Source organism: Ursus maritimus, unplaced genomic scaffold (assembly GCF_017311325.1).
Source record: "Ursus maritimus isolate PB19 unplaced genomic scaffold, ASM1731132v1 scaffold_31, whole genome shotgun sequence".
In the NCBI taxonomy this organism is placed as follows: Eukaryota; Metazoa; Chordata; class Mammalia; order Carnivora; family Ursidae; genus Ursus; species Ursus maritimus.
In genome coordinates, this window is record NW_024425675.1 from 27,917,163 (window position 1) to 27,938,569 (window position 21,407).

Genomic DNA, 21,407 nt, shown 5'->3' on the forward strand with positions numbered 1-21,407 from the left:
TCCCACTCCTCTCCACCAATCACCCACTTCCCCCAAACCTAAGGTTTCACTCTGTTGGGAACTGAGACCTTTAAACACAGAACCAATTAGTGGCTTTCAAGCCACTTCCCACCATAAACAGTATTTGTTGTCTACCAAGTTCCTTGGCAACTAGAATAGGTGATGAAGATCCTAGAGCAGGCATAGAATTTTCGATTAAACCAGTTGCTGGTTTTTGTTTTTTTGGTCCTTCCACAGGGCCACGGGACTTGTACTGCCAACAAAACTAAACTTCAGTGTAAGGGATCGGATTGAAGAGCCTCATTAGTCTTAAATTCAGATCCTTTATCTGATGCCTTGAAGTTTCTCATTAACTCCATCTGAATATTGATTAAATGGCCTTCACTTAAAACATGGTAACATAATTCAGCAGATATGCTTAAAAGCCTCAACATTCAGAGGTTGATGGCAATACATGAAACCGGCCTTTATTGTTATTGCTAGTTTTTATGTTTTATTTTTTACAATTTTTTTTAAGTAGGCTTCACACCCAATGTGAGGATTGAACGCAGGACCCTGAGATCAAGAGTTGAATGCTCCACCAACTGAGCCAGCCAGGTGCCCCAAAGATTTTTTTTTAAGTAATCTCTATGCCCCAAGGTGGGGCTGGAACTCATGAACCCTAGATCAAGAGTCACGTGGTCTACTGATTGAGCCAGCCAGGCTCATTATTGCTAGCTTTTAAAAAATGGGTCAGTATTTCAAGTCAGTTAAAAAATATAGGTAACACTGTCAAAGCAGCCCTAGAGAACCCTTTCCTCTCCAAATAGGTGAGAACATAGTGAAAAGACAACTTGAACCAGGAAGCAGGCCCTCACCAGACACACCTTGATCTTGTACTTTGCAGCCTACAGAACTGTGAGAAGTTTCTGTTGTTTATGAGTTTGTGCATATAAATATGTGTGCACATACTTGGAGAGGAACAGCAGGACCTTTCTTAAAGCATCATGTTTAGCCAACAGAAAAATCAGCCATACCCACTGGTACATAACGGGTTCAGTAGTCAACTTTGCAGTTGATTTTTGTCTACTCATAGAAATTCATTTCATGGGGCGCCTGGGTGGCACAGCGGTTAAGCGTCTGCCTTCGGCTCAGGGCGCGTGATCCCGGCATTCTGGGATCGAGCCCCACGTCAGGCTCCTCTGCTGTGAGCCTGCTTCTTCCTCTCCCACTTCCCCTGCTTGTGTTCCCTCTCTCGCTGGCTGTCTCTATCTCTGTCAAGTAAATAAATAAATAAATCTTTAAAAAAAAAAAAAAAGAAATTCATTTCATGACTGATATATACAAGCCCAATTAAGGTATGTAAATTCAACCCCCCTCCCCCGCCGCCCCCCGCCCCAAGGTTCATCGTCTGATAGAACACACTTTCTTAAACTCTTTCTGGGGTGAAGAAACATTGTACAACATTGTTAGATTATTTCCGGAATCTGAATGATTTAAATATGAAGGCCACCAAGATTCACTTTGAATAGTTCTGCTGCTGTGTTTGAGAGTAACACTAGAAGAAGTACCAGCTCTTTCGTCTGAGTATGCAGACCTCTCACAGGCTGTAAACACCGGCTGTCCAAGGCTTTAGGGGAATCACTGTTCGGACTGCTTCTATAGGGTCTCCTCTCTTTGGTTGAGAACACAAGCCTCTCCTTACACCCCTCTCTTTACCCAAAGCTGGAGATTCCAGTGGGAACCCTAAAAAAGTTGGGGGTGAGCAGGACTAGAGGAGACGGAAGGCACACGAGGAATGTTTCTTCCACGCTCATGGACTAACCCTATTCCTGCGTGGTCCCCTGCAATTTCTATGGCTGGCCCGAGCTATAGCTCTCAGTAGGCACAGACCTGCTTCAACTCCAGTCTGGCCTTCCCCTTCATTTGTAACAAGGGTTACTTTTTAAAAAGTTTTTTTTTCTTCTCATTGAATTTCCTCGGGCCGCACATGGGGCAACGCAGCAAGCACGACACAGGGCGGGAAATAAGATACAACCTGTGATCTGTGAACTGCTTTCAAGACGGTGGGGGCTTTTTCATTCAGAAAAAAGGAGGCCGGATGGGAGGAAACACAAAGCAAGCTGCCAATGACAGGAGTAGGCGCGGCCGCGCGGGCACGCCGGGCCGAGGCCTGCACAGCGCCCGGGCCGCAGCCGGAACCAGGCCACTAGACGAAACCCGGCGGGTGCGAGGGCCGCAGTGCGGGGCCCGAGGCGGCCGCCCGCGTCCCCAGCAGATCCCTGCGCCGCAAGCTCCGGCGCACGTGGCCGCCACGGGCTCAAAGTCCAAGGGCGGCGGGAGGTCTCGGGGCCCTGGGCGTGCTTCGGCTCCCACACCACAGTGGGAGTAACGAAGCTGACCGCCGCTCTCCGGCCACGGGCGCGCTCCCCCCACTCCACAGCAGGCCCTCAGGGGCCCGCGCTCAGCCACCTCCTCCGCCCCCAACCACGGTGGCAGCGGGCCGGGCGGGGAACCGGAACCGCCAGAGGGACGGCCCGCCCTTCTCTCGCGAGAAGCGAGAGAGGACGAAGGTTGGTCGGGCGACGGGAACGCAGCCAATGAGAGAGCGGGAAGGGTGTGATCGACGGCTCTCCGAGCGCCGTCTCTAAGCCCCGCCCCGGCTGCGGAGGCCCGGGTCGCCGCCCGCCTTTCCCTGCCCTCCCCATCTTCCCTCCCCTCCCTGCCCCGCTCTTCTCTTCCCGTCTGAGGTGGCGGCCAGCCTCCCTCCTCTCCAGCTCCGTTTCGGCTCCCGCCCTGGCTCCCCGTTCCCGTCGGGCCCCGACACCGGCTTGAGCGCTTCCCCCGTGACTCCAGGGTGGCCGTATAGCCGCTGGCCCCTAGAGTCCCCGCGCCTTGTGCTTTCCCTGGGCCTCGGTCGTCGCCGTCCCCCGCCATGAATGAGGAGTACGACGTGATCGTGCTGGGCACCGGCCTGACGGTGAGTCCCCCTCCCCCGCGCCCTGCAGCCCGCGCCGCTGGAGGCCGGGCCCACCCCGCGGGGCCGCGCCGTGGAGGACTGCGTCCCAGTGCACGCGGGGTGCCGTCGTCGTGGGGGGCGCGACCCGGGGCGTGTCCCGGGGCGTGGGGGGCCTGCGGCGGAGGCTCGCGGCGGCCGCGCGGACCGGTCGCGGGGGGCCCCGGGTCTGCCCCAGAAGTGCAAGGACAGACCCGGAGATGGAGAACCCGGTCCGGGGGGTGGCCTGATGCAGAGCGACGGGGAAGTAAAAGTGGGTGGGAAATGAGAGAAAAGCCCGCTTGGGGTGTGGGTGCCCCTCCGCCTCCTCTCCGGGTTGATGGCCTCTCCCGATTGGAAACGGAAAAGCACCAGGCGGGGTGGGGGAGGGCGGGAGCGCTCGCAGCTGCGTTTCCTACTTCGACTACAGCCACCGCTGCTCGTCGGTCTCGGCCTACAAGAGCTAGGCACAAGATTTTGTGACAAGTCATTGGATAATCAGTGTCTTGTAACTGATGCAGTTCAGTGAACTTAGAGAAAATTAGCTTTTTTATGCCCCCCCCTTTCAAATGAGAAGCATTACACATTCCTTTTAACCACTCTCATCCCACTTAGCGTCTGTGGAATTGGAAATGAGTGTTCACAAAGCGTTTGCCTATCCGATGCTTTCTCTCCTGACCTTTGCCATCTTCTCCTTTGGTTTGGTCCGTTCCCGCGTCCATTGTCTCTTCTGGGGGTTTTCCCCTAAGAAATGGAACGGTGATGGGTTGCTAGAGGCCAGGTTCTTTCCTGTAGACTAGTCCGAAGCAGACATGTGACTGGCTAGGAAGTAGTACCAAATAGATGAGGTCGCTTACCTAGAAAACTAAATAGTCATTTTTAATGTGCGGGATTTGGTCGAATTTCTTCTTAGGTGGCGAGTTGGAAGACGGTGGGATGCCTAAATGAACAGGCAGGCCTACCAGCTGCAGGGCTGTTTTTCTTCAGTTAGTATTTTTAAAGTGTCTAATTGGCATTGCAAGCCTAGTAGTTCATGGAGGATTTTGGGCGAACAGGCCCCGTTGCTGCCAGCGTGTTGTAAGAGCCAGTTCTGTTTTTTCTAGGGTTGTTGCTGGTCTTTCAAATTTGCTCTTGATTAGGTCGTTGGACATGGACAAATGAGTGGAAATCTGCCCTGCGGGTTTCTACATGCCTGGAACAGAAGCATCACTTTGTGTCAGAGATAGCACGGTCTTACTGGATAGCAACCAAGTTAATATAATGCACTTTATTTAAGTATTCCTTTGGGTTAATTGTGACTTTTTTGATGAGTGATAGGTACTTAACTGGAAATCAGACCAATTTCTGCCCTCACTTTACAGCTGTGATAACTTTAATCCCTATGAGCCTTCTTAGATTGCTTCCTGAGATGTTCTTTGAGAATTCTATCCATGCAGAGCATTCACATTATTACCACCATTGATAGGAGTAGTGATGGTGGGATGATTTGGTAATGGTAAATGTGTACCCTCATTTCTAGTGACACAAATACTGCTTAGCGTTAAATAAGATCACTAAGGTTAGAAACCTCAAATCAGAATGGACTGGAGTGAACATACCACTTAATTTTCTTATTTTTTGGCTTATAAATATTTAGTGCCAGAGAGTTAATAACCTAAAAACAGGCATACTCTATCAGTTATGGGTATGAAATAGTAGGTGATGGCTGTATGTCAAGTACTTTTAGTGCTATTAACTTGCTACTTTTAAAGAAAATGTGTCAGAGTTACTCTGTTGCCTAGTATTGGCACTGTTTTGTATCAGTTGTTCCTTATAAAATGAAGGTCATGGTGATCCACAAATGTTGATAGTAACTTTAATAAATAAAACATAAAACCTGTAACTTGGAACAAAATCATTATCCAGGAGAAATGGAATATTTCGTGTAATCGAATTTTCTCAGGAATTGAAGATTATCCTTCTAAAGAACCACCACTTTCTGAAAAAAGCCTTTCCAAATGACATCACAACTTCTTTAACAAACTAAGGAACGTAATTTACTTGATAACTAAGATTTCACATCATGAGGATTAATTATTGTGTTAATGCTATAACATAATGAAGCCATCGAAACACCTGGTAAGCTTGGGCGCTCCTTATTAAGTACTCTCAGACTGCTGGCTTTGGGAGTTAGTTCAGTCTGCTCTTTCATTTTTTCCCTCCTCCCTTACTTTGCTGTTAGGCTGGTGACTTTTCCTTTTTTTTATTTCAGTGTGAATAGCCAACATCTGACCACCTAATACGCTGCTTGTAATTGACTTTGGGGTTGGCAATAAATTCTTGAATCTTCTTAAAAACAGTATAAAAGGGTAACTAGTTCCACAGCTATCTGTGGCTCTCAGAAATATCTGTGTTGTTTTGTTCTACGTAATAATTCTGGTAAGGACTTACGAATAGAAACGTGTACTTTAGTGAGATTTGACCAATATTCTCAGTATTAGATGTTTAGAAATTATTTTACATCCCAGACGTAATTTTACCCTTTTTCTTTATTAAAATTTTGTGATTTAAAGGAGTTTTTTAAAAATATCTGATTTAAAAATCTTAAATTGTCTCTCAGATTTGCTCCTTGAAAATCCTTGCCATTGCTGTGTTAGAGTTTTGTAGATGGACTTTCTATCCACTGCAGTAGTGATCATAGGGTCAATACTGTACAAATATCTTACTTTTGGAAGGTATAAATATCTTGTAGGCAGTCTGTATTTCATATCAGTTTCAAGCCTAGTGGCCCCATAGGATAGAAGTAAAATCAGACACATTTTAGCATCTTGAAGTAGTAGTGAGATATTTGGTTTGAAAAACCACTAACTAAATGTTTTGGCTCACATCCATGATCATCAGCAATCCCCTTTACCTTCCTTCCCCTTGTACCTGATTAAAGACTCTTACTGGAGTAGTGGCTTACCCAGTTTCACTTATTTAAACTGTGACCGTTGTGGTCAGTTATGGGCAATAAAAAGGTAAACACATCTGTGTATAAACAAATGGCTTATCATATGGAGGGTGACGAATAGTCAATATGAGGAAGTACTAGGTGCTGGACTAGAGCTTCAAGTGTGGGAATTCAGACAGGGGAAGCAGGAAGACCTTCATAAAGAAGGAGGTATGTAAACTGGCTTTAAAAATTATTGGTAAGCTTGGAGCAGGAGGCATGATTTTCTAGGCAGAGTGAGCAGGATGGATTGGTATCGAGAACAGGATGTATATAAGGAATAGGGAGTTTATTTTGCCTGAAACAGAAGGTATGAAGAGGCGTATTGGGAAATTGGGCTGGAGAGAGGGCCTATCACTAAGAATGTTGAATGTATTAGACTAAGAAAAATTTGAACTTTATCTTTTAGGCAGTGGGAGAGGATTTTGAGCAGGAAAGATATAATTAGAGCCAGTTTCAAGAAAAATGATCTTTTGACAGCATTTAATGGGATGCATTCAAGAGGCAGATATTTAAAGGAACATTCTGCTGAAAACAATTATTTTTACTATGTTGTTGCTGACATATAATATTGAGATTAACTGATTTAAAAATGTTCTAGTTAATGCATTTTCCCCATAATTCTAGGTAAGTAGCTTTCAAAAGTCACTTTTCTTTAGTATTAGTTTTTAGTTACCTTGTTTTCCTTATCACATTTTTGTGTGCATTTATTTTCTGTTTGGGTTTTTTTTGTTGTCGTTTATGTTTTGTTTTTCCTTGTAACAACTTTAAAATTCAGTAGGACTTAGGGTTCTGGTAGGTGCTTAGTTTGGTCTCTTGGAAGATCTGTCAGAATATTAATGTACTGTGACTGTATTCTCTTGGAAGCTTACTCTCTAAAGCAGGAAGGGTTTGGGCATTAATTTTTCCAAGACACCAGGATACTCTTTAGTACCGCTGACCTAGGAAGCTGTTTAGGTCGATCACGGTTCATAAATAGGAACACCATGCAGGCCTCTTCAGGACATTAGAGGTATTTCCCCCCTAATGTATTTAGGTGCTGTCCAAATAAGTTATTCTGATTATTGCAACTCTGGTGATATGTGCGGGGTGCTGAAGGGAAGTGAACTTCATACCACTGATAGGGCCCTTCCCTCACCCCCACGCAGCAACAGGTACTAGGACTTGGCTGCATCTGACCTTTAAACATTTGATCTGGATTCCTCTTTTTATGTAGAACATGAAATGCCAGGTGAGTGGCAGATGCCATTATCCTAAAGAACTTCGATTCTGAAGGTGGTTTTATAGTTCCAGTTATCCTGGATGCAAGTTTGTATTCTTATCCTGCTCAGGTCCTTCGCGGGTGACTTTGAATGAAATGTGGAGTACTCTCATCCGTTAGATGTAAAACTAACATGTTGGTTAATAGTCACTAAAACATAGATTTTTCTGGTAAAAGTTATCAGTATTGTTGATATATCTGATGGGTGGACCAAGTTTTCTAGTGCAAAAAAAGGAAATTCATGTAGAGTATTTTCTCTGGCTCTAGTGTGCTTTGCTTGTTATTCTATATTCATCAGCTAGGTAGTAGTATTGGGTTTTAATTTTGAGTTAATTTTGTAAGATATTAAAATTTGGGGATCATTAATATATACCCTTTGCCCAGATATGATTGACAAATTTTATCAGTGAATTAGTTCATCCCATGCTTTAAAGCAAAATGTAAAGTATTACACTTAATGCTACTATGTATTTCATCCTTTTGGCGATGTAAAAGCAATCTTTTATAGAGGGGCTTAGGAGAATCCATGAACCTGCAGATTTAACTAGCTTTTGTCGTATTTGTTCTAAGTAATGCTTCTAAAGGTAGTTGTTATTAGCTCTTTGGACTTCAGTGAATCTTTAAATTATTGAGCCCTTTATTTTAGGCCTCCCACCTGTAGTGCTTGCTTTAGAGCCATGGTCCAGTGAGTGGATCATGCTTATTTGCAGGGGAGTGTGGAAAGTTATATATAGAAGATATGCAACACTCTGAGTTGCTTGCTGTGATTTTGCTTCCAAAAGTTGAGCTCTGGAGTCTGCCTGTGTTGGCTGGAAATAGGACTGTTTCTCTTCCTCTGTTTCTGTCATAACCTGTTTTTGTGAAAGTAAATTTTATTTTACTTTCATGTAATATGTTGAACCATGTATGTTATTGCTTCTTTGGGTTTTGCTTTTTGGACAAGTAAATTGCTTTTGAAAAGATTAGGGTTGATTTTTGTAGTTGTAAAATGCCTTCAGTTCTCTTTATCAAGGCATCCTTACAGTAGAAAGGCAAGCCACAGAGTGGAAGTTTGCAGTGCATAGAACCAGTGAGGCACTTTTATCTATCCAGAATATGAAAAGAACTTTTATATAGCAGTAAGAAAAAGAAACCCATTTTTAAAAAAGGGCAAATAACTTGAATAGGCACTTATCAAAAGAAGATACCATAATTATCAGTAAACTAAAAAAACTAAAAAAGTGCTCAACCTCATTAGTTGTCAGGAAATGCAAATTAAACCACATCCTAACTATAGAATGGCTAAAATTAAAAAGAAACAAGTGTTGGGCAAAATTTGAAACAACAGGAACTTTCATACACTGCTGTGACAAAAGTGTAAATTAGTGCAACCACTTTGGAGAGCTGTTTGGGAGTTATCTGCTGAAGTTGAACATAGCTGTGCTTTCCTTGATATATATCCAACAAATGCATAATAAAATATGTTGAGAATATTTATAGAGCATTATTTATAAGAGTCAAAAACTGGCAACTGTCCAGATGACCATTAATGGTAGAATGGATAAATAAATGGTCTTATAGTCGTGCGGTGTATTCATTCAACTAAAGCCTCTATCGCTTTGTTACCCAAATTGTGGTCCTTGGATCAACTGCTTCTGCAACACCTGAGAACTTACTAGAACAGCAGGAGGTTAGGCCTCAGGCCTAGTATACTGAATCATAAAATCTACAGTTGAACATCCCCAATTTTTGTTTTAAGTGGGCTCTAAGCCCGACGTGGGGCTTGAACTCACATGGTCCAGTGATCTAGAGTCCCGTGCTCTACTGAGCCAGCCGCGCACCCCTAGCATGATCCCCCATTGATTCTTACGCTTATTAAAGTTGGCGCAGCGCTGCTTTAGTAATGGTTCTGGAATTGGTCCTGGACCAGCCTCATTAACATCACCTGGGAACTCGCGAGAGAGGCAGATTCTCAGCCCCAGCCCAGTCCTATGGGTGGGAGTCCCAGGGTCTGTTTTAACAAGACCTCCAAGTGTTGTGGATGCAAAGTGAAGTTTGAGAACCTGCTTAGAATTTACATTCCAAACACGTTCTCAGGTGGTCCTGAGTTGGGAAGCAGCCTTCGAGATGCGTCCTCCGCTTGCAGGGTTAGGTAGACTTTCTGTAAAGGTCCATGTCAGAAATAGGTTACAGTCTCTGTCACGACTACACTTCTACCGTGCACAGTGACAACAGATGTAGACAGTATGTAAATGAATCGGAATGGGTGTTTACCAGTAAATCTTTATTTATGAGAATCACATGCAGACTGGACTTGGCTCCTGTGCTTTGGGGACCCCTGCTCTGTAGCAGTGAGAATAAGTACATTTCAAGAACACGCAAAACATAATTTGGATGAATCTTGTAAACATAATGTTGAATAAAAGGTATATACAAAAAGGATACTGCATGATTCCATTTATTCAGAGTTTAAAAACAGGCAGAGTGAATCTGCACTCTTAGAAATCATGAGAGGGGATGGGGCGTGGGGGTGGAGTTAGAACTGGAATAGGGCATGAAGTGGCCTTCTGAAGCACTCATAGTATTTTGTGTCTTGATCTAAATAAGATATGACGCATCTTTCTAGAGTAAAATTTGAACCTGATAGTAATTAAAAACCTTTAAAAATACTAAAATGAATAGATACATTATGGAGTAAAATTAATGAATTTTTAAAATAAAAATATCAAAGTCAGACTTCTAGGGGAATGAGATTGTTCCCTGCTACCTAGGGTCTTTGGAGTAAATTTGAAAAGCCCTAAGGATTAATGAGGATACATGGAATTCCCCTTTTCTTTTAAAAAAATAAAGCCTTGGTCACCAAAACACGGGTGTAAAGAGTTTTCAGTGAATGTGTATCCCATCTGTTTCTTCTCATTAATTCATTAATCATATTCTTTCTTGATTTTCCCCCCTCTGTCTTGATAGGGTATATCTTAGTATATTCATGCTTTATTTACCTTTTCTTGAGACTGGACATTTATAATCCTCTATTGCCAATTTATTTATGGTTATCTTGGATGCTTCCTTTAGAGCTGTAGTTCTCAAACTCTTTGGTTTTGGGATCTATTTATACTCTTAAAAATTAAGGACCCTGAAGAGTTTTATTTATAAGGGTTATGTCTATCAATATTTATCATTAGAAATCAACACTGAGAATTTTTAAAAATTATTAATTCACTTAATGATAAACCCATTACATGTTAATATAAGTTTTATGAAGTGTAACTATATCTTCCAAAACAAAATTGTGAGAAGAGTTTCATTGTTTTACATCTTTTAAACCATTTATTTATTTTTAAAGATTTTATTTTAGAGAGTGGGCATGTGCAAGTGGGGGTGGGCAGAGAGAGGGAGAGAAAGTCTTAAGCAGAGTCCTTGCTGAGCACGGACCCTGCCGCGGGGCTCGATCTCACAACCTTGAGATCGCAATGCGAGCCAAAACCAAGAGTGTGTCACTCAGCTGACTGCACCACCCAGGTGCCCGTGTTTTACCTTTTCTGGCTCTCTAACGACAGCTGGGTTCTCATCTGCCGTGGTGTTCAGACTGTGAGATGCTGCCCCAGCTGAAGTGTACCAAGAAAATCAAGCCTCATGCTGATGTGTAGTCGGAAGAGGGAGGAGCATTTTAATAGCCTTTCACATTGTTGTGGATATTCTTTGATTTATACCAAAACGTAAATGGCAGGGTTTTTTTTTAATGATTAATTATAGTGTGAAATCTGCAGCCACATCTGCCAAATACCTAAGTCTGAATAAATTGGTCTGTTGTTCTTTCAAATAAAATGATGATCCATGAGAAAAAGTAGCTAGTTCAGCTTACAGATCAGTTGTACAAAAGGTTTTCCTTGAGCCAGAGTTACTTTATGTGGACTTCCCATTTTGTTACCCAGAGCATTAAAAAGGTGGGCATTCAAGGGTGTACATTTAACAGAGGTAATTTTTAATGCTTCATCAGGGACCTTTTTGAGTGAAACTAGCCTTGTTTTGTTTTGGTTTTTGTTTTTAAACTGCGAGCCCCTGGTGGTGGAGAGTATGATGACTAGCGCAGTGTGCAGCAACTGCCCTAATTTTTCTCTACCATTGGTCTTGCACTGTCGGTGCTAATGTCAACAGTGAAAAAATAGTCTTAACCTTGAGGCCCATGGGGTTCCACAGACCACACTTTGAACCCTAGTCGCTTTAGGGTTATGTTATGTTGTCCTTAAGTTATGTCATATGTTGTACATACGTTAAGTATTGGGTGCTCTAAGGGTGTTTAATTTCAGGGCTTTTATTTTATTTTTTAAAGATTTATTTATTTGAGAGGGCACGCACACGCATGCCCAAGCCCGGGGGGTGGGGAAGGCATGGGGGTGGGGAGAGAAGACTCCTAGCTGAGTGCGGAGCCTGATGCAGGGCTTGACCCCTGGACCCTGAGATCGCAACTCGAGCCAAAACCAAGAGTCATATGCTCAACTGACTGAGCCATTCAGGTGTGCCTGATGAGGGGCTTTAGAAAAAAAGTATCTGGGGGAAAAAGTATCTGAAACATGTGGTGACACTTCACTTCTTTTGAAGATACTTGTGCTTTCCCTGTAGGAATGTATCCTGTCAGGTATAATGTCAGTGAATGGGAAGAAAGTTCTTCACATGGATAGAAACCCGTACTATGGAGGAGAAAGTGCGTCTATAACACCTCTGGAAGATGTAAGTATTAGAATACATTAGTATGCCTTTCATTCTTTAAACTTTTACTTGTGAATCTCAACTTTACTCTTTATAAGAGGTTTAATTTTGTTTTATTAACTAGATTATCTGTAGCATCCTATTTTTCCGGGGACTGTTAGTTTTAGGGCTTGTTAAGTTGCGACCTTACTGCCATCTGGAGCAGTTCGCTGTTACGTCTTGAAGTGCAAGTTCTCGTGCGGGGTCTGATACATGCCGCGCACAGGGCCGTGCTCTCCGCCTGGCTTTATGTATTCCTCCAGTTACTCAAGGAGAGATTTTTATCCCCCTCTTTCCGATGACAAAGTAGTCTGTGTTACTAAAATCAGAGGATTGTGAGCCTGGATCGTCAGACTCCAGAGCTTCGGTTCTTTTTGCTCTACTCCCCTGCCTCCGACCTTTTTAGACTGTGGGCACATGAGGCATTTCCAAAGTGTGTTTAGCCGAACGTTCCTCCGGGAGGTCTGTTGAGCATCCACACGCGTGGAGACGAGCCGTACCGTGTTGTATCAGAGACACGGGTGTCATCAGTTACTGTCAGTCATGACTGATGAAGTAGACTTCATATTCTTATCAAAATTGTTTTCTCTGTGCAGGCCTACAGAAAAGTTGAAAGAATAATACCAGTGAATCAACCTTCCATCTGGATTTAGCCATTAACATTTTGCAATATTTGCTTTATGTCTTTTTTTGTTACTGGTGTGCATCCTTGAAAGTAATAGACATCATGTTATTTGACCTAAATATTTCAGCATTTACTCGCTAAGAATAACATTCTCCTACATGATCATAATATCGTTCGTTATCACATTTAAGGAAATTAGCAGTAATACCCAGATGACAGTCAAATTTCCCAGTGACGCCAAGAATGTCTTACATTGCGTGTGGTGGCAGTGTTTTCTTTTTTTAACTACTTTAAACATTGCCTTTGGTCTTGTTTCTCTTTATTCTCTTAATCTACAGAAATCTCCCCACTTTTTTTTCCTTTTGAAAAGTCCACACTAGCTTAGTTGTATATCACATCAGGAGCATAGAATGTCTAGACTCCCGCACTCTTCTGATGCCCACTTTCACCTGAGTTAAGGCGATGACCACCAGATCTCTTCATTGTTAGTAATCTGTAGAGCAATATGTTGGCATCATTCCTTCTACCCTGAGTACATTCGTTAATCTTCAGTAAGATGAGCAAGCTGTCTCCCCCGCCCCCACCCCCTTGAATATACTCAAGGACTTGGGGATATTTTTTTTTAGTAAATACACCACCTTTGCTTATTCACTTCCACATTAGCAACAAAATGAATATTCCCAAATTTTAGACCATAAGCTTCTTTTTATCTAGAGCTCCTACTCAACTCACATAAGTTATAAATTAGCTGGAACTAACTTTTTAAATTTGAAGAATCCAGAATTTATTTTTGACTCCTTACATAACTACAGAAGCAAAATTAAACCTTTTTTTAGCTTTTTATTCAGGAGAGAATGAGTTTAAATGATTTCTACAATGATGTGTCTGCATAGCTAGTGTGTCATTGACAAATTGTTTTGTATTTGTGCTGTTCTGTTAGTAAAAAAATACCTCTGTAATACTTATTTTAGAATTCATTAGTTTAGTAGTATATTTAACTTAGAGTTGTATTGGAATTTCTCTAAAAGTTTTATCTGATGAAAAGTGAAATGCTGTTGTTACACCTTATGTCACTGTTGGTGGTCGGTTATTATACCAAAACCAGGTTGTGGAAGAATAGTTGCATAGCATAATGAAGAGCAAATTTTGTTACATTATGGGTAATTTTTGTTTTGGTTTTAGTTATACAAAAGATTTAAAATACCAGGAGCACCACCAGCATCGATGGGGAGAGGAAGAGACTGGAACGTGGACTTAATCCCTAAATTCCTCATGGCCAATGGTAAAGCATTCTGACATTTATGGCGGTACATGACTCCGATTTAAAAGTAGACTCTAGCTCTTGACAGAGCGTATTAATCCTCGCATGTGAAAGTAGACTTTGTCGATGGCAGCAGTTTGGTGAGTAGACTGTGGGCCATTAGAGGTGTCTGGAGTTTATAAGAGTGGAGGAGGGGGTGACTCCTTCCTGATTGGTTTTGGAGACACAAAGTTAGGACATGGCGCAGTGTATATGAAAACCGAAGTGTCTATAGCGCCCCTTCATTTCAATTTTTGTCACTCTGTCATACCTAAAGGCAAGATAATGGATTGATTATTTATTTAAGTTGACTCCACGCTCAACATGGGGCTTGAACTCATGACCCCAAGATCAAGAGTCGTATGCTGTACCCATGGAGCCAGCCAGGCGCCCCCATGGATTTTTTTAAAAGTATTTGTTAGACAGTGAAATGGTTTCTAGATGTTTATTGCCTTTCATATTGGTCGGCCTTAGGCTTTATACATTTTTCTTTTGAGGTTTTTCAATTTTTCCTTGTCGATGTGAAGGAGCTCTTTATAAAGACCATGGAATAAATAATCCTAACGTAATCGAAGGTATTTTTTCCAGTCTGTGATTGGCTTTCTATATAGCCGCGTTGTATTTTTCTTTCGCACATGAGCTTTTACTTTTCATGTAGCTATACAGATTGATTTTTTTTCTTCTTTTTATTATTTTTGATTTGGAAGGGTATGCTTAAAATTTTTCTCTTTACCTCAAGGTTATAAAAATATTAAATATTTGCTATTAATGGTTTTATAGTTTAATTTTTTCGTTGTAAAAATAAATTCACCTATTTTACTTTGTAAGTTAATTTCTTATCCTGTTTGATAACTTTACTTTAGATTTTTCTGGTTTTTTTGTGTTGTTGTTTTTTAAGTAATGTTTGCACCCAACATGGGGCTCAAACTCAGGACCCTGAGATTGAGAGTCACAGCTCTTTCAGCTGAGCCAGCTAGGTGCTCCCTCTGTTAACCTGTTTGAGAAGTAGAGATTGAGATTTATTTTTTCAAGGTGGTTAATCAGTTGTCCCTCAACACCATTTATCTTTTCCACTTTGATTGAACTTTTATAATATATTAAGTTCTTAGACATGGGTCTTTTCCCCCCTAATTTGTGGATTAATCGGTATACCTGTACAATTTACTTTAACGCCTGGCTGCATAAAGCTCTCTTCATTACTTTATTTTTTTTCAAAAAAAATTTTTAAGTGGTGCCTGGGTGGCTCAGTCGATTAAATGTCTGACTGCAGCTCAGGTCATGATCTCAGGGTCCTGGGACCCAGTCCCATGAGCTTAGCGGGGAGTCTGCTTGTCCTCTCTGCTCTGCCCCACTCGCTTGTGCATGCACTCTCTCACTCTCAAATAAAATTTTTAAAAATATATTTTTTATTTTGATTGTCCTAGTGTTTCCTTTCACATGAGCTTTAAAATAATTTTGTTTCTCGAAAAGTTCGCTATTTTTAGCATACCAGATTTCTTTGGTTTATAGACAGGTAATATTTTTAATTGTATGCCTGGTTTTATTCTTTATCTGAAATTAATGTTCATTTTATTTTTTGTTTATTTTTTTAAAGATTTATTTATTTATTTTAGAGGGGGAGAGGGAAAGAGAGAATCCGAAGCAGGCTCGATGCTCAGCCTGGGGCCTGGGGCAGGGCTTGAACTCGACTCTGAAATCATGATCTGAGCTGAAATTAAGAGTCGGATGCTCAATTGACTGAGCCACCCAGGCGCCCCTGAAATTAATATTCATTTTAATTAGTACAGATTGAATAATATAAACTGAATAGCACAAATTGGTGAAAATTTTTTCCTGTTAGTTGCCTCTCTTTATAATAGGAACTTAAAGGAAACTCAAACCCATTTGCAATAGTACTATAACTCTAAACTTCACACCTGTAATAATTATTAATACAGGTTTTACAAAAGCAAGTTGATAAAGTTATTAATCTTGAAGTTGTAACATTAAAAAAATACTATGCTGAGCAATAGGTGTGCATTCTGTTTGTCCCATTTAGAACATGGCATTCGAGACCTTTTTTGGTAGGGGTTGTTGGACAATGTTAGAAAAAACTAGGATAGCCATTAGTATAGGCCACAATAAATGTACTTTTATTTCTGCTGGTTTTTGAAGGTAGTAAGGCTTAAGTTACAGTTTGAACTGTGGGACTTTTTTAGGTCAGCTGGTTAAGATGCTGCTTTATACAGAGGTTACTCGCTATCTGGATTTCAAAGTGACTGAAGGGAGCTTTGTCTATAAGGGAGGAAAAATCTACAAGGTTCCTTCCACTGAAGCAGAAGCCCTGGCATCTAGTAAGTAATTTTATTTTATTTTCTCAGAACATTGAGATTTTATAATGGAAAGGAATCTTAGAAATCACATTTAATGTCCCTCGTTCTGACAGCCATCTGTCCACTCATCCAGTCAATAATATTTATTGAATGTCTGTTCCTTGCCTGACACCGTTCTGGGCAGTTGAGAGGACGTCATTGAAGAGAATGTTCAAAAACCCCCACCTCTGAAGCTCAGAGAGGGTTTAAGTGACTTATCTCTGTCTCATGGAACTTGGTGCTGGGGTGGGTCAGCTAGTGCTCTTTCATACTAATAATAATTCATAAGAGCTGTTTTTTTGGGTGTTTCCTGTGTGCTAGGCTCTGTGTGAAATGCTTCACATTCATTTTCTTATTTGACTTTTGAATCACCTGTATGGGTAGGGTTTCCATTTTATAGATGAGGGAACTCAGGCCTGAAGTCATGTAGGTAAGTGGCGAGATTAGAGTAGAAACTCTGGTAGTATTACTCCAGCGCCTGTGTACTGAGCTGACCGCTTACGCCTCATTGTCCAACCTGCCAAAGAGAACTTTGTTCTGGCGAAACATCCTCTAATTGATGCTGTTGTCATTCTCTGAAATCTCTGTTTTTAGGAATTTCCGGTGAGTATGGAGTGATTGTATTCTGTGCCCAAAATTATTTCCTCTCTTGGCTCAACCAAAGATTCCTGGTTAACATTTTCTTTTCTTTTTTTTTTTAAGATTTTATTTATTTATTTGACAGAGAGAGACAGCCAGCGAGAGAGGGAACACAAGCAGGGGGAGTGGGAGAGGAAGAAGCAGGCTCCCAGTGGAGGAGTCTGATGGGGGGCTCGATCCCCGAACGCCGGGATCACGCCCTGAGCCGAAGGCAGACGCTTAACGCCTGAGCCACCCAGGCGCCCCAACATTTTCTATTCCTACCTCTTTTCAATAGCAAACATCCCTAAAAAAGACCTTCTGTCCTTGAAGGTGTTGGAGTTGTTGCGCAGAGCAGTTTGGGAAAGGATGAATTTGGATGGCTAATGGGTGGATGAGTTACTATAGTAAGTGCTCGAGGAGTTTAGGGCGGGGAGCCGTTTGGATAGAGAGAAGAGAAGTGCCAGTAAATTCTCAGGGATTATTTTGGCCTGAGTGTGGGGAAAGTTCTCTCACCTAAAAACCTAATTTGAATTACTTTGGCAGCTTCTCTAACTCCATTTATTTCCTTCTTGCTATCAGGGGAGAAGATGTTGAAAGGCACTCTAGCCAGAAAGTGAAAAATCAGCCCGGAGATTTGTGGCTAAATTAGGATTGACAGCGGGAGAGGGAAAGAAATGGCTCCTACTTAAATTGAGGGAGTTAGTGGTATAATCATGGGTTAGAAATTAGTTTAAATGACAATGTAAGTTTTATTCAAATGAAGTATTTTCATAGAAATAAGAGTTCAACAGTTTGGAGAGAATCTTGCAACAAAGTTTGTGTTCTGAGCTTTTATTCTCTCTTTGAGCTCTTACCTGTGTTAACAGCTTCACTCTCCTCCGTTAAACAAATATTGAAGGACTTACCTTGTAGCAGTTGTATTTTTCCTTTTTCTGGTTTAATTTTTTAAATATGTAAAACATTTACATGACTCGAAAATCAACGTTATACGACAAGAATTTAGAGTCTTGTCCTTATTCTGTTGTCTTCTAGTCCTTCCACTTGATTGTTTTCGTTTCTGGTTGATCCTTCTTAATGTCTCTTTTTCCAAAAATAAAGCAAGTATGTTTATGTATCTGTTTTTATGATTAGGCTTCTTGAGGTTTAATTTATATACAGTAGCGTTTACCTGTTTTTAGTGTACAGTTGTGGGAATTTTTTGCCAGATCCCTACTTTCTCAGCAACTGTTTTTCTGTTAATGAGTAGGATCTTGAAGTCAGAACGGCAGGCAGGAAAATCCTTGGTAGAATGAACGGGATAAGGATAGGTGGAGAAGTGGAGAAGCTCAGGAGGATGACCAAGAATAATTATTGTATAATTTTAAGAATAGCTAACGTGTTTTGGACATCACGTACAGACGTGTGTGTACTAAGGACTTCATGGGTATTCTTTACCCTTTGCTGTCACCCTGAGATGTGGGTACTAGTATCTTTAGTTTACAGATGGGAAAACTGAGGTATACAAGTGTTAAAGAAAAGCCCAAAGTAGCAAAGCTCATGACTGATAGAACTGGTTTGAGGCCAGATTTGTTTGACTCTAAAACCCCATACTGGTAACCTCTTAATATATAGTTTAAAATTACAGATTTTTAAAAGCCAATATTTTAACAACTATCCTCTGCTTTCTAGTTTTTCCATTTTTTTTGTTTTGTTTTTGTTTTGTTTTGTTTTTTAATACTGAACCTTTCTGGTTTCCATCGCAGAGTTATTTCTCACATCATACGCCACTTTTTGCTGCTTTTCTCCGGGAGTTCTGATTTGTCGGGATTATCCAAGTTTAGTAAGGTGGGAGCCAGCAGACCGAGAACTCCGTATTGTCAGCTCACGCGGGGTCAGTGAGACTAGTGCTTGGCTAGGACAGTGCATTTCTGTCCGTGTGGCCTGAGTGCACACTGGCGTGTTCAGGAGCCGCACTCACGGTTGGTTCTCGTGGCGGTTCACGTGACGCCTCAAGGTTCCAGGAAGTAGTTGCTGATTGGCCAAGCGTTATTTTAATCAAATCAGTGAGAAGTATCTTTGACCTCTAAAGTCATGTTGAATGTAGATCTGTTCAGAAATGTTCCGAGAAGTTTTCATGAATGGCTTTGACATGTGTCCAGCAAAATCTTCTGTCTGAATTTAAACCTCCAGCTCGTGTATTTGTTCTCACTCTTCACTGCTGTGAGTCCTCTGTTGATGCCGAGTCACCTTTCCCATGACAGAGTGAGTGACCCCCCAGGCCGTGGCGGCCTGAAGCAGCCGGAATTAGGTCAGGCCCACCGGCACTGTACTTCAGGACAGTTCTTTGGACACTGATTTCCACTCTCACTTTTTTTAAAAATTCTGTGGTCAAATTTCTTGTTTTAATTGAAGTATGGTTGGCACACGATGTTATATTAGTTTCGGGTGTACAACATGGTGATTCAGCCAGTCTCTGCCCTGCTCGCTGCCAGGTGAGCTGCCATCTGTCACCACACGGCGCTGCTACGGGACCTTGATATGTTCCCTGTGCCAACCTTTCATCCCTGTGACGTATTCATGCCGTAACCGGAAGCCTGGACCTCCCGCTCCCCTTCCCCATTTTGCCCAGCCTCCCATCCCTCCACCCCTGACATCTGTCAGTTTGTTTTCTGTATTTATGGGTCTGTTTCTGCTTTTGTAAGTTTGTTTATTCATTTATTCTGTTTTTATATTCTACCTGCAAGTGAAATCATACAGTATTTTTTTTCTTATTTCACTTTGCAAAATACCGTCTAGGTCCATCCTTGTTGTCACAAATGGCAGGGTCTCATTGCAGTTTTGATTTGCATTCCCTGATGATGAGTGATTTGGGGCATCTTCTCTTGTGTCTGTTTGTCCTCTGAAATAGAACTAGAAAAAGTTCTATTCAGATCCTCTGCCCATTTTTTTTTATCAGTTTATTACTATTTCTCTCTCTCTCTCTCTTTTTTTTTTTTTTGATGTTGTGTCGTGTGAGTTAAGTTCTTTATGTGTTTTGGATTTAGCCCCTTGTCAGATGTATCATTTGCAGATATTTTCTCCCATTCCATAGGCTGCCTTTTTGTTTCATTGATGGTTTCCTCTCCTGGGAAAAAACTTTATTTTGGTGTAGTCCGACATGTAGAAGACTGTTGCTGTGGCCGATGTCAGAAGTCACTGCCTGTCTTTTCTTCTAGGTGTTTTATGATTTCCTGTCTCACATTTAGATCTTTAATCCGTTGGCAGTTTATTTGTGTGTGGTGTGCATGTGGACGTCCAGTTCTCCCAGCACCATCTGTTGAAGAGGCTGTCTTTCCCCCCCGGAACCCTTGCCTCCTTTGTCGGAGATTAGTTGCTCATACAGGTGTGGCTTTATTTCGGGGCTCTCCTGATGCACTGATCTGTGGGTCTCTCTTTGTGCCAGTACCAGACTGTGTTGATCATTACAGATTTGTTGTAAATCTCGAAATCTGGGATTGTGATACTGTCGGCTTTATTCTTCTTTCTCAAGATTGCTCTGGCTATTCAGGGTCTTCGTGGTTTGTACAAATTTTAGTAGTAGTCTAGTTGTGTGAAAAATGCTGGTGGTGTTTTGAAAGGGATCGTGTTCAGTTTGTAGACTGCTTTGGGTAAGTATGGACTTTTAAGAGTATTCTTCCAATTCTCCGTGGTCAGATCTTATACCTGTAGAAAGCTTTCATTTATTCTCTTCATGAAACCGCTCTGGATTTTGTAACTTAATGTTTTAAATGTCTTGACCTAAGGTTTGTTTGTTTTTTTTCTTTGTAAATAAACCTAAGTGTGCAAGTGAATGAAGTGAAACATTTGAAATGATGTTAAGATACTACTCAGGAAACAGTAATTCGGAAAAAAGATTTTTTCTAACCCTTTTATCATATAGTTGAACATTTTTCTTCCTATGTTGTGTATCTAATATGTGGATAATTTGACTTATATTTGCTTGCATCAGTCACTGTGTGAATTGAATATGGAGCACATGTTTTGTGCCATGTTCTCTTCTAGGTTTGGGGTAGGCTGGGTTCAACAGAAGGGGAAAGTAAACAAAAAATGCTTTCTGTTCTTGAGCTTAAATTAGTGGGATTTAGGCTATAAATAAGGACGAGTATATCACATGGTGATAATGCTGTGCGGACAGATGAAGGGAGGTGGGAGGCACAGTTTTAAGTAGGGTGATCAGAGAAGGCATCAGACAGTTGAAAACTGAACTGTATATTAGCCGTCTTATTTTTACCCCTGACCACTAAACGTAAGTTGGGGCTCGTGTGGTCATAGAATATCTTTCTTTAGCCTTGTACCATTACTATGTATGCATTCTGTCCTTTTTTTTTTTTTTTTTAATTTTCAAAAAATCATTCATTCATTGACTGATTCATTTAAAGTAAGCTCCATGCCCAGTGTGGGGCTTGGACTCCAGCCCTGAGATCGAGAGGGCCATGCTCTACTGACTCTGTCAGCCAGCTGCCCCGTCCCATTTTTTTAAAGCTGGCTTGCAAATATAATCTAAACATGTTAAGTGCAGTCAGCCGTCATGAATGGCCTCATGATCATTTTAATTTTCAGT

At 41.5% G+C, this 21,407-nt stretch overlaps 1 protein-coding gene across 2 annotated transcripts in view; it reads left to right on the forward strand.

Moving 5' to 3' along the window:
- The first annotated feature begins 2,717 nt into the window (after positions 1–2,717).
- The window catches only part of GDI2 (GDP dissociation inhibitor 2), a 30,958-nt gene continuing 12,268 nt past the window's right edge, over positions 2,718–21,407 (forward strand). Inside the window, exons 1-4 of one of the 2 annotated variants that reach the window (XM_040645460.1) lie at positions 2,718–2,959; positions 11,806–11,913; positions 13,739–13,838; positions 16,055–16,189. In XM_040645460.1, the coding sequence (XP_040501394.1) occupies positions 2,915–2,959; positions 11,806–11,913; positions 13,739–13,838; positions 16,055–16,189 (388 nt within the window). In that variant the 5' untranslated portion in view covers positions 2,718–2,914. The remainder of the gene's footprint in view (positions 2,960–11,805; positions 11,914–13,738; positions 13,839–16,054; positions 16,190–21,407) is intronic. The other variant, XM_040645461.1, reaches the window with a different exon arrangement.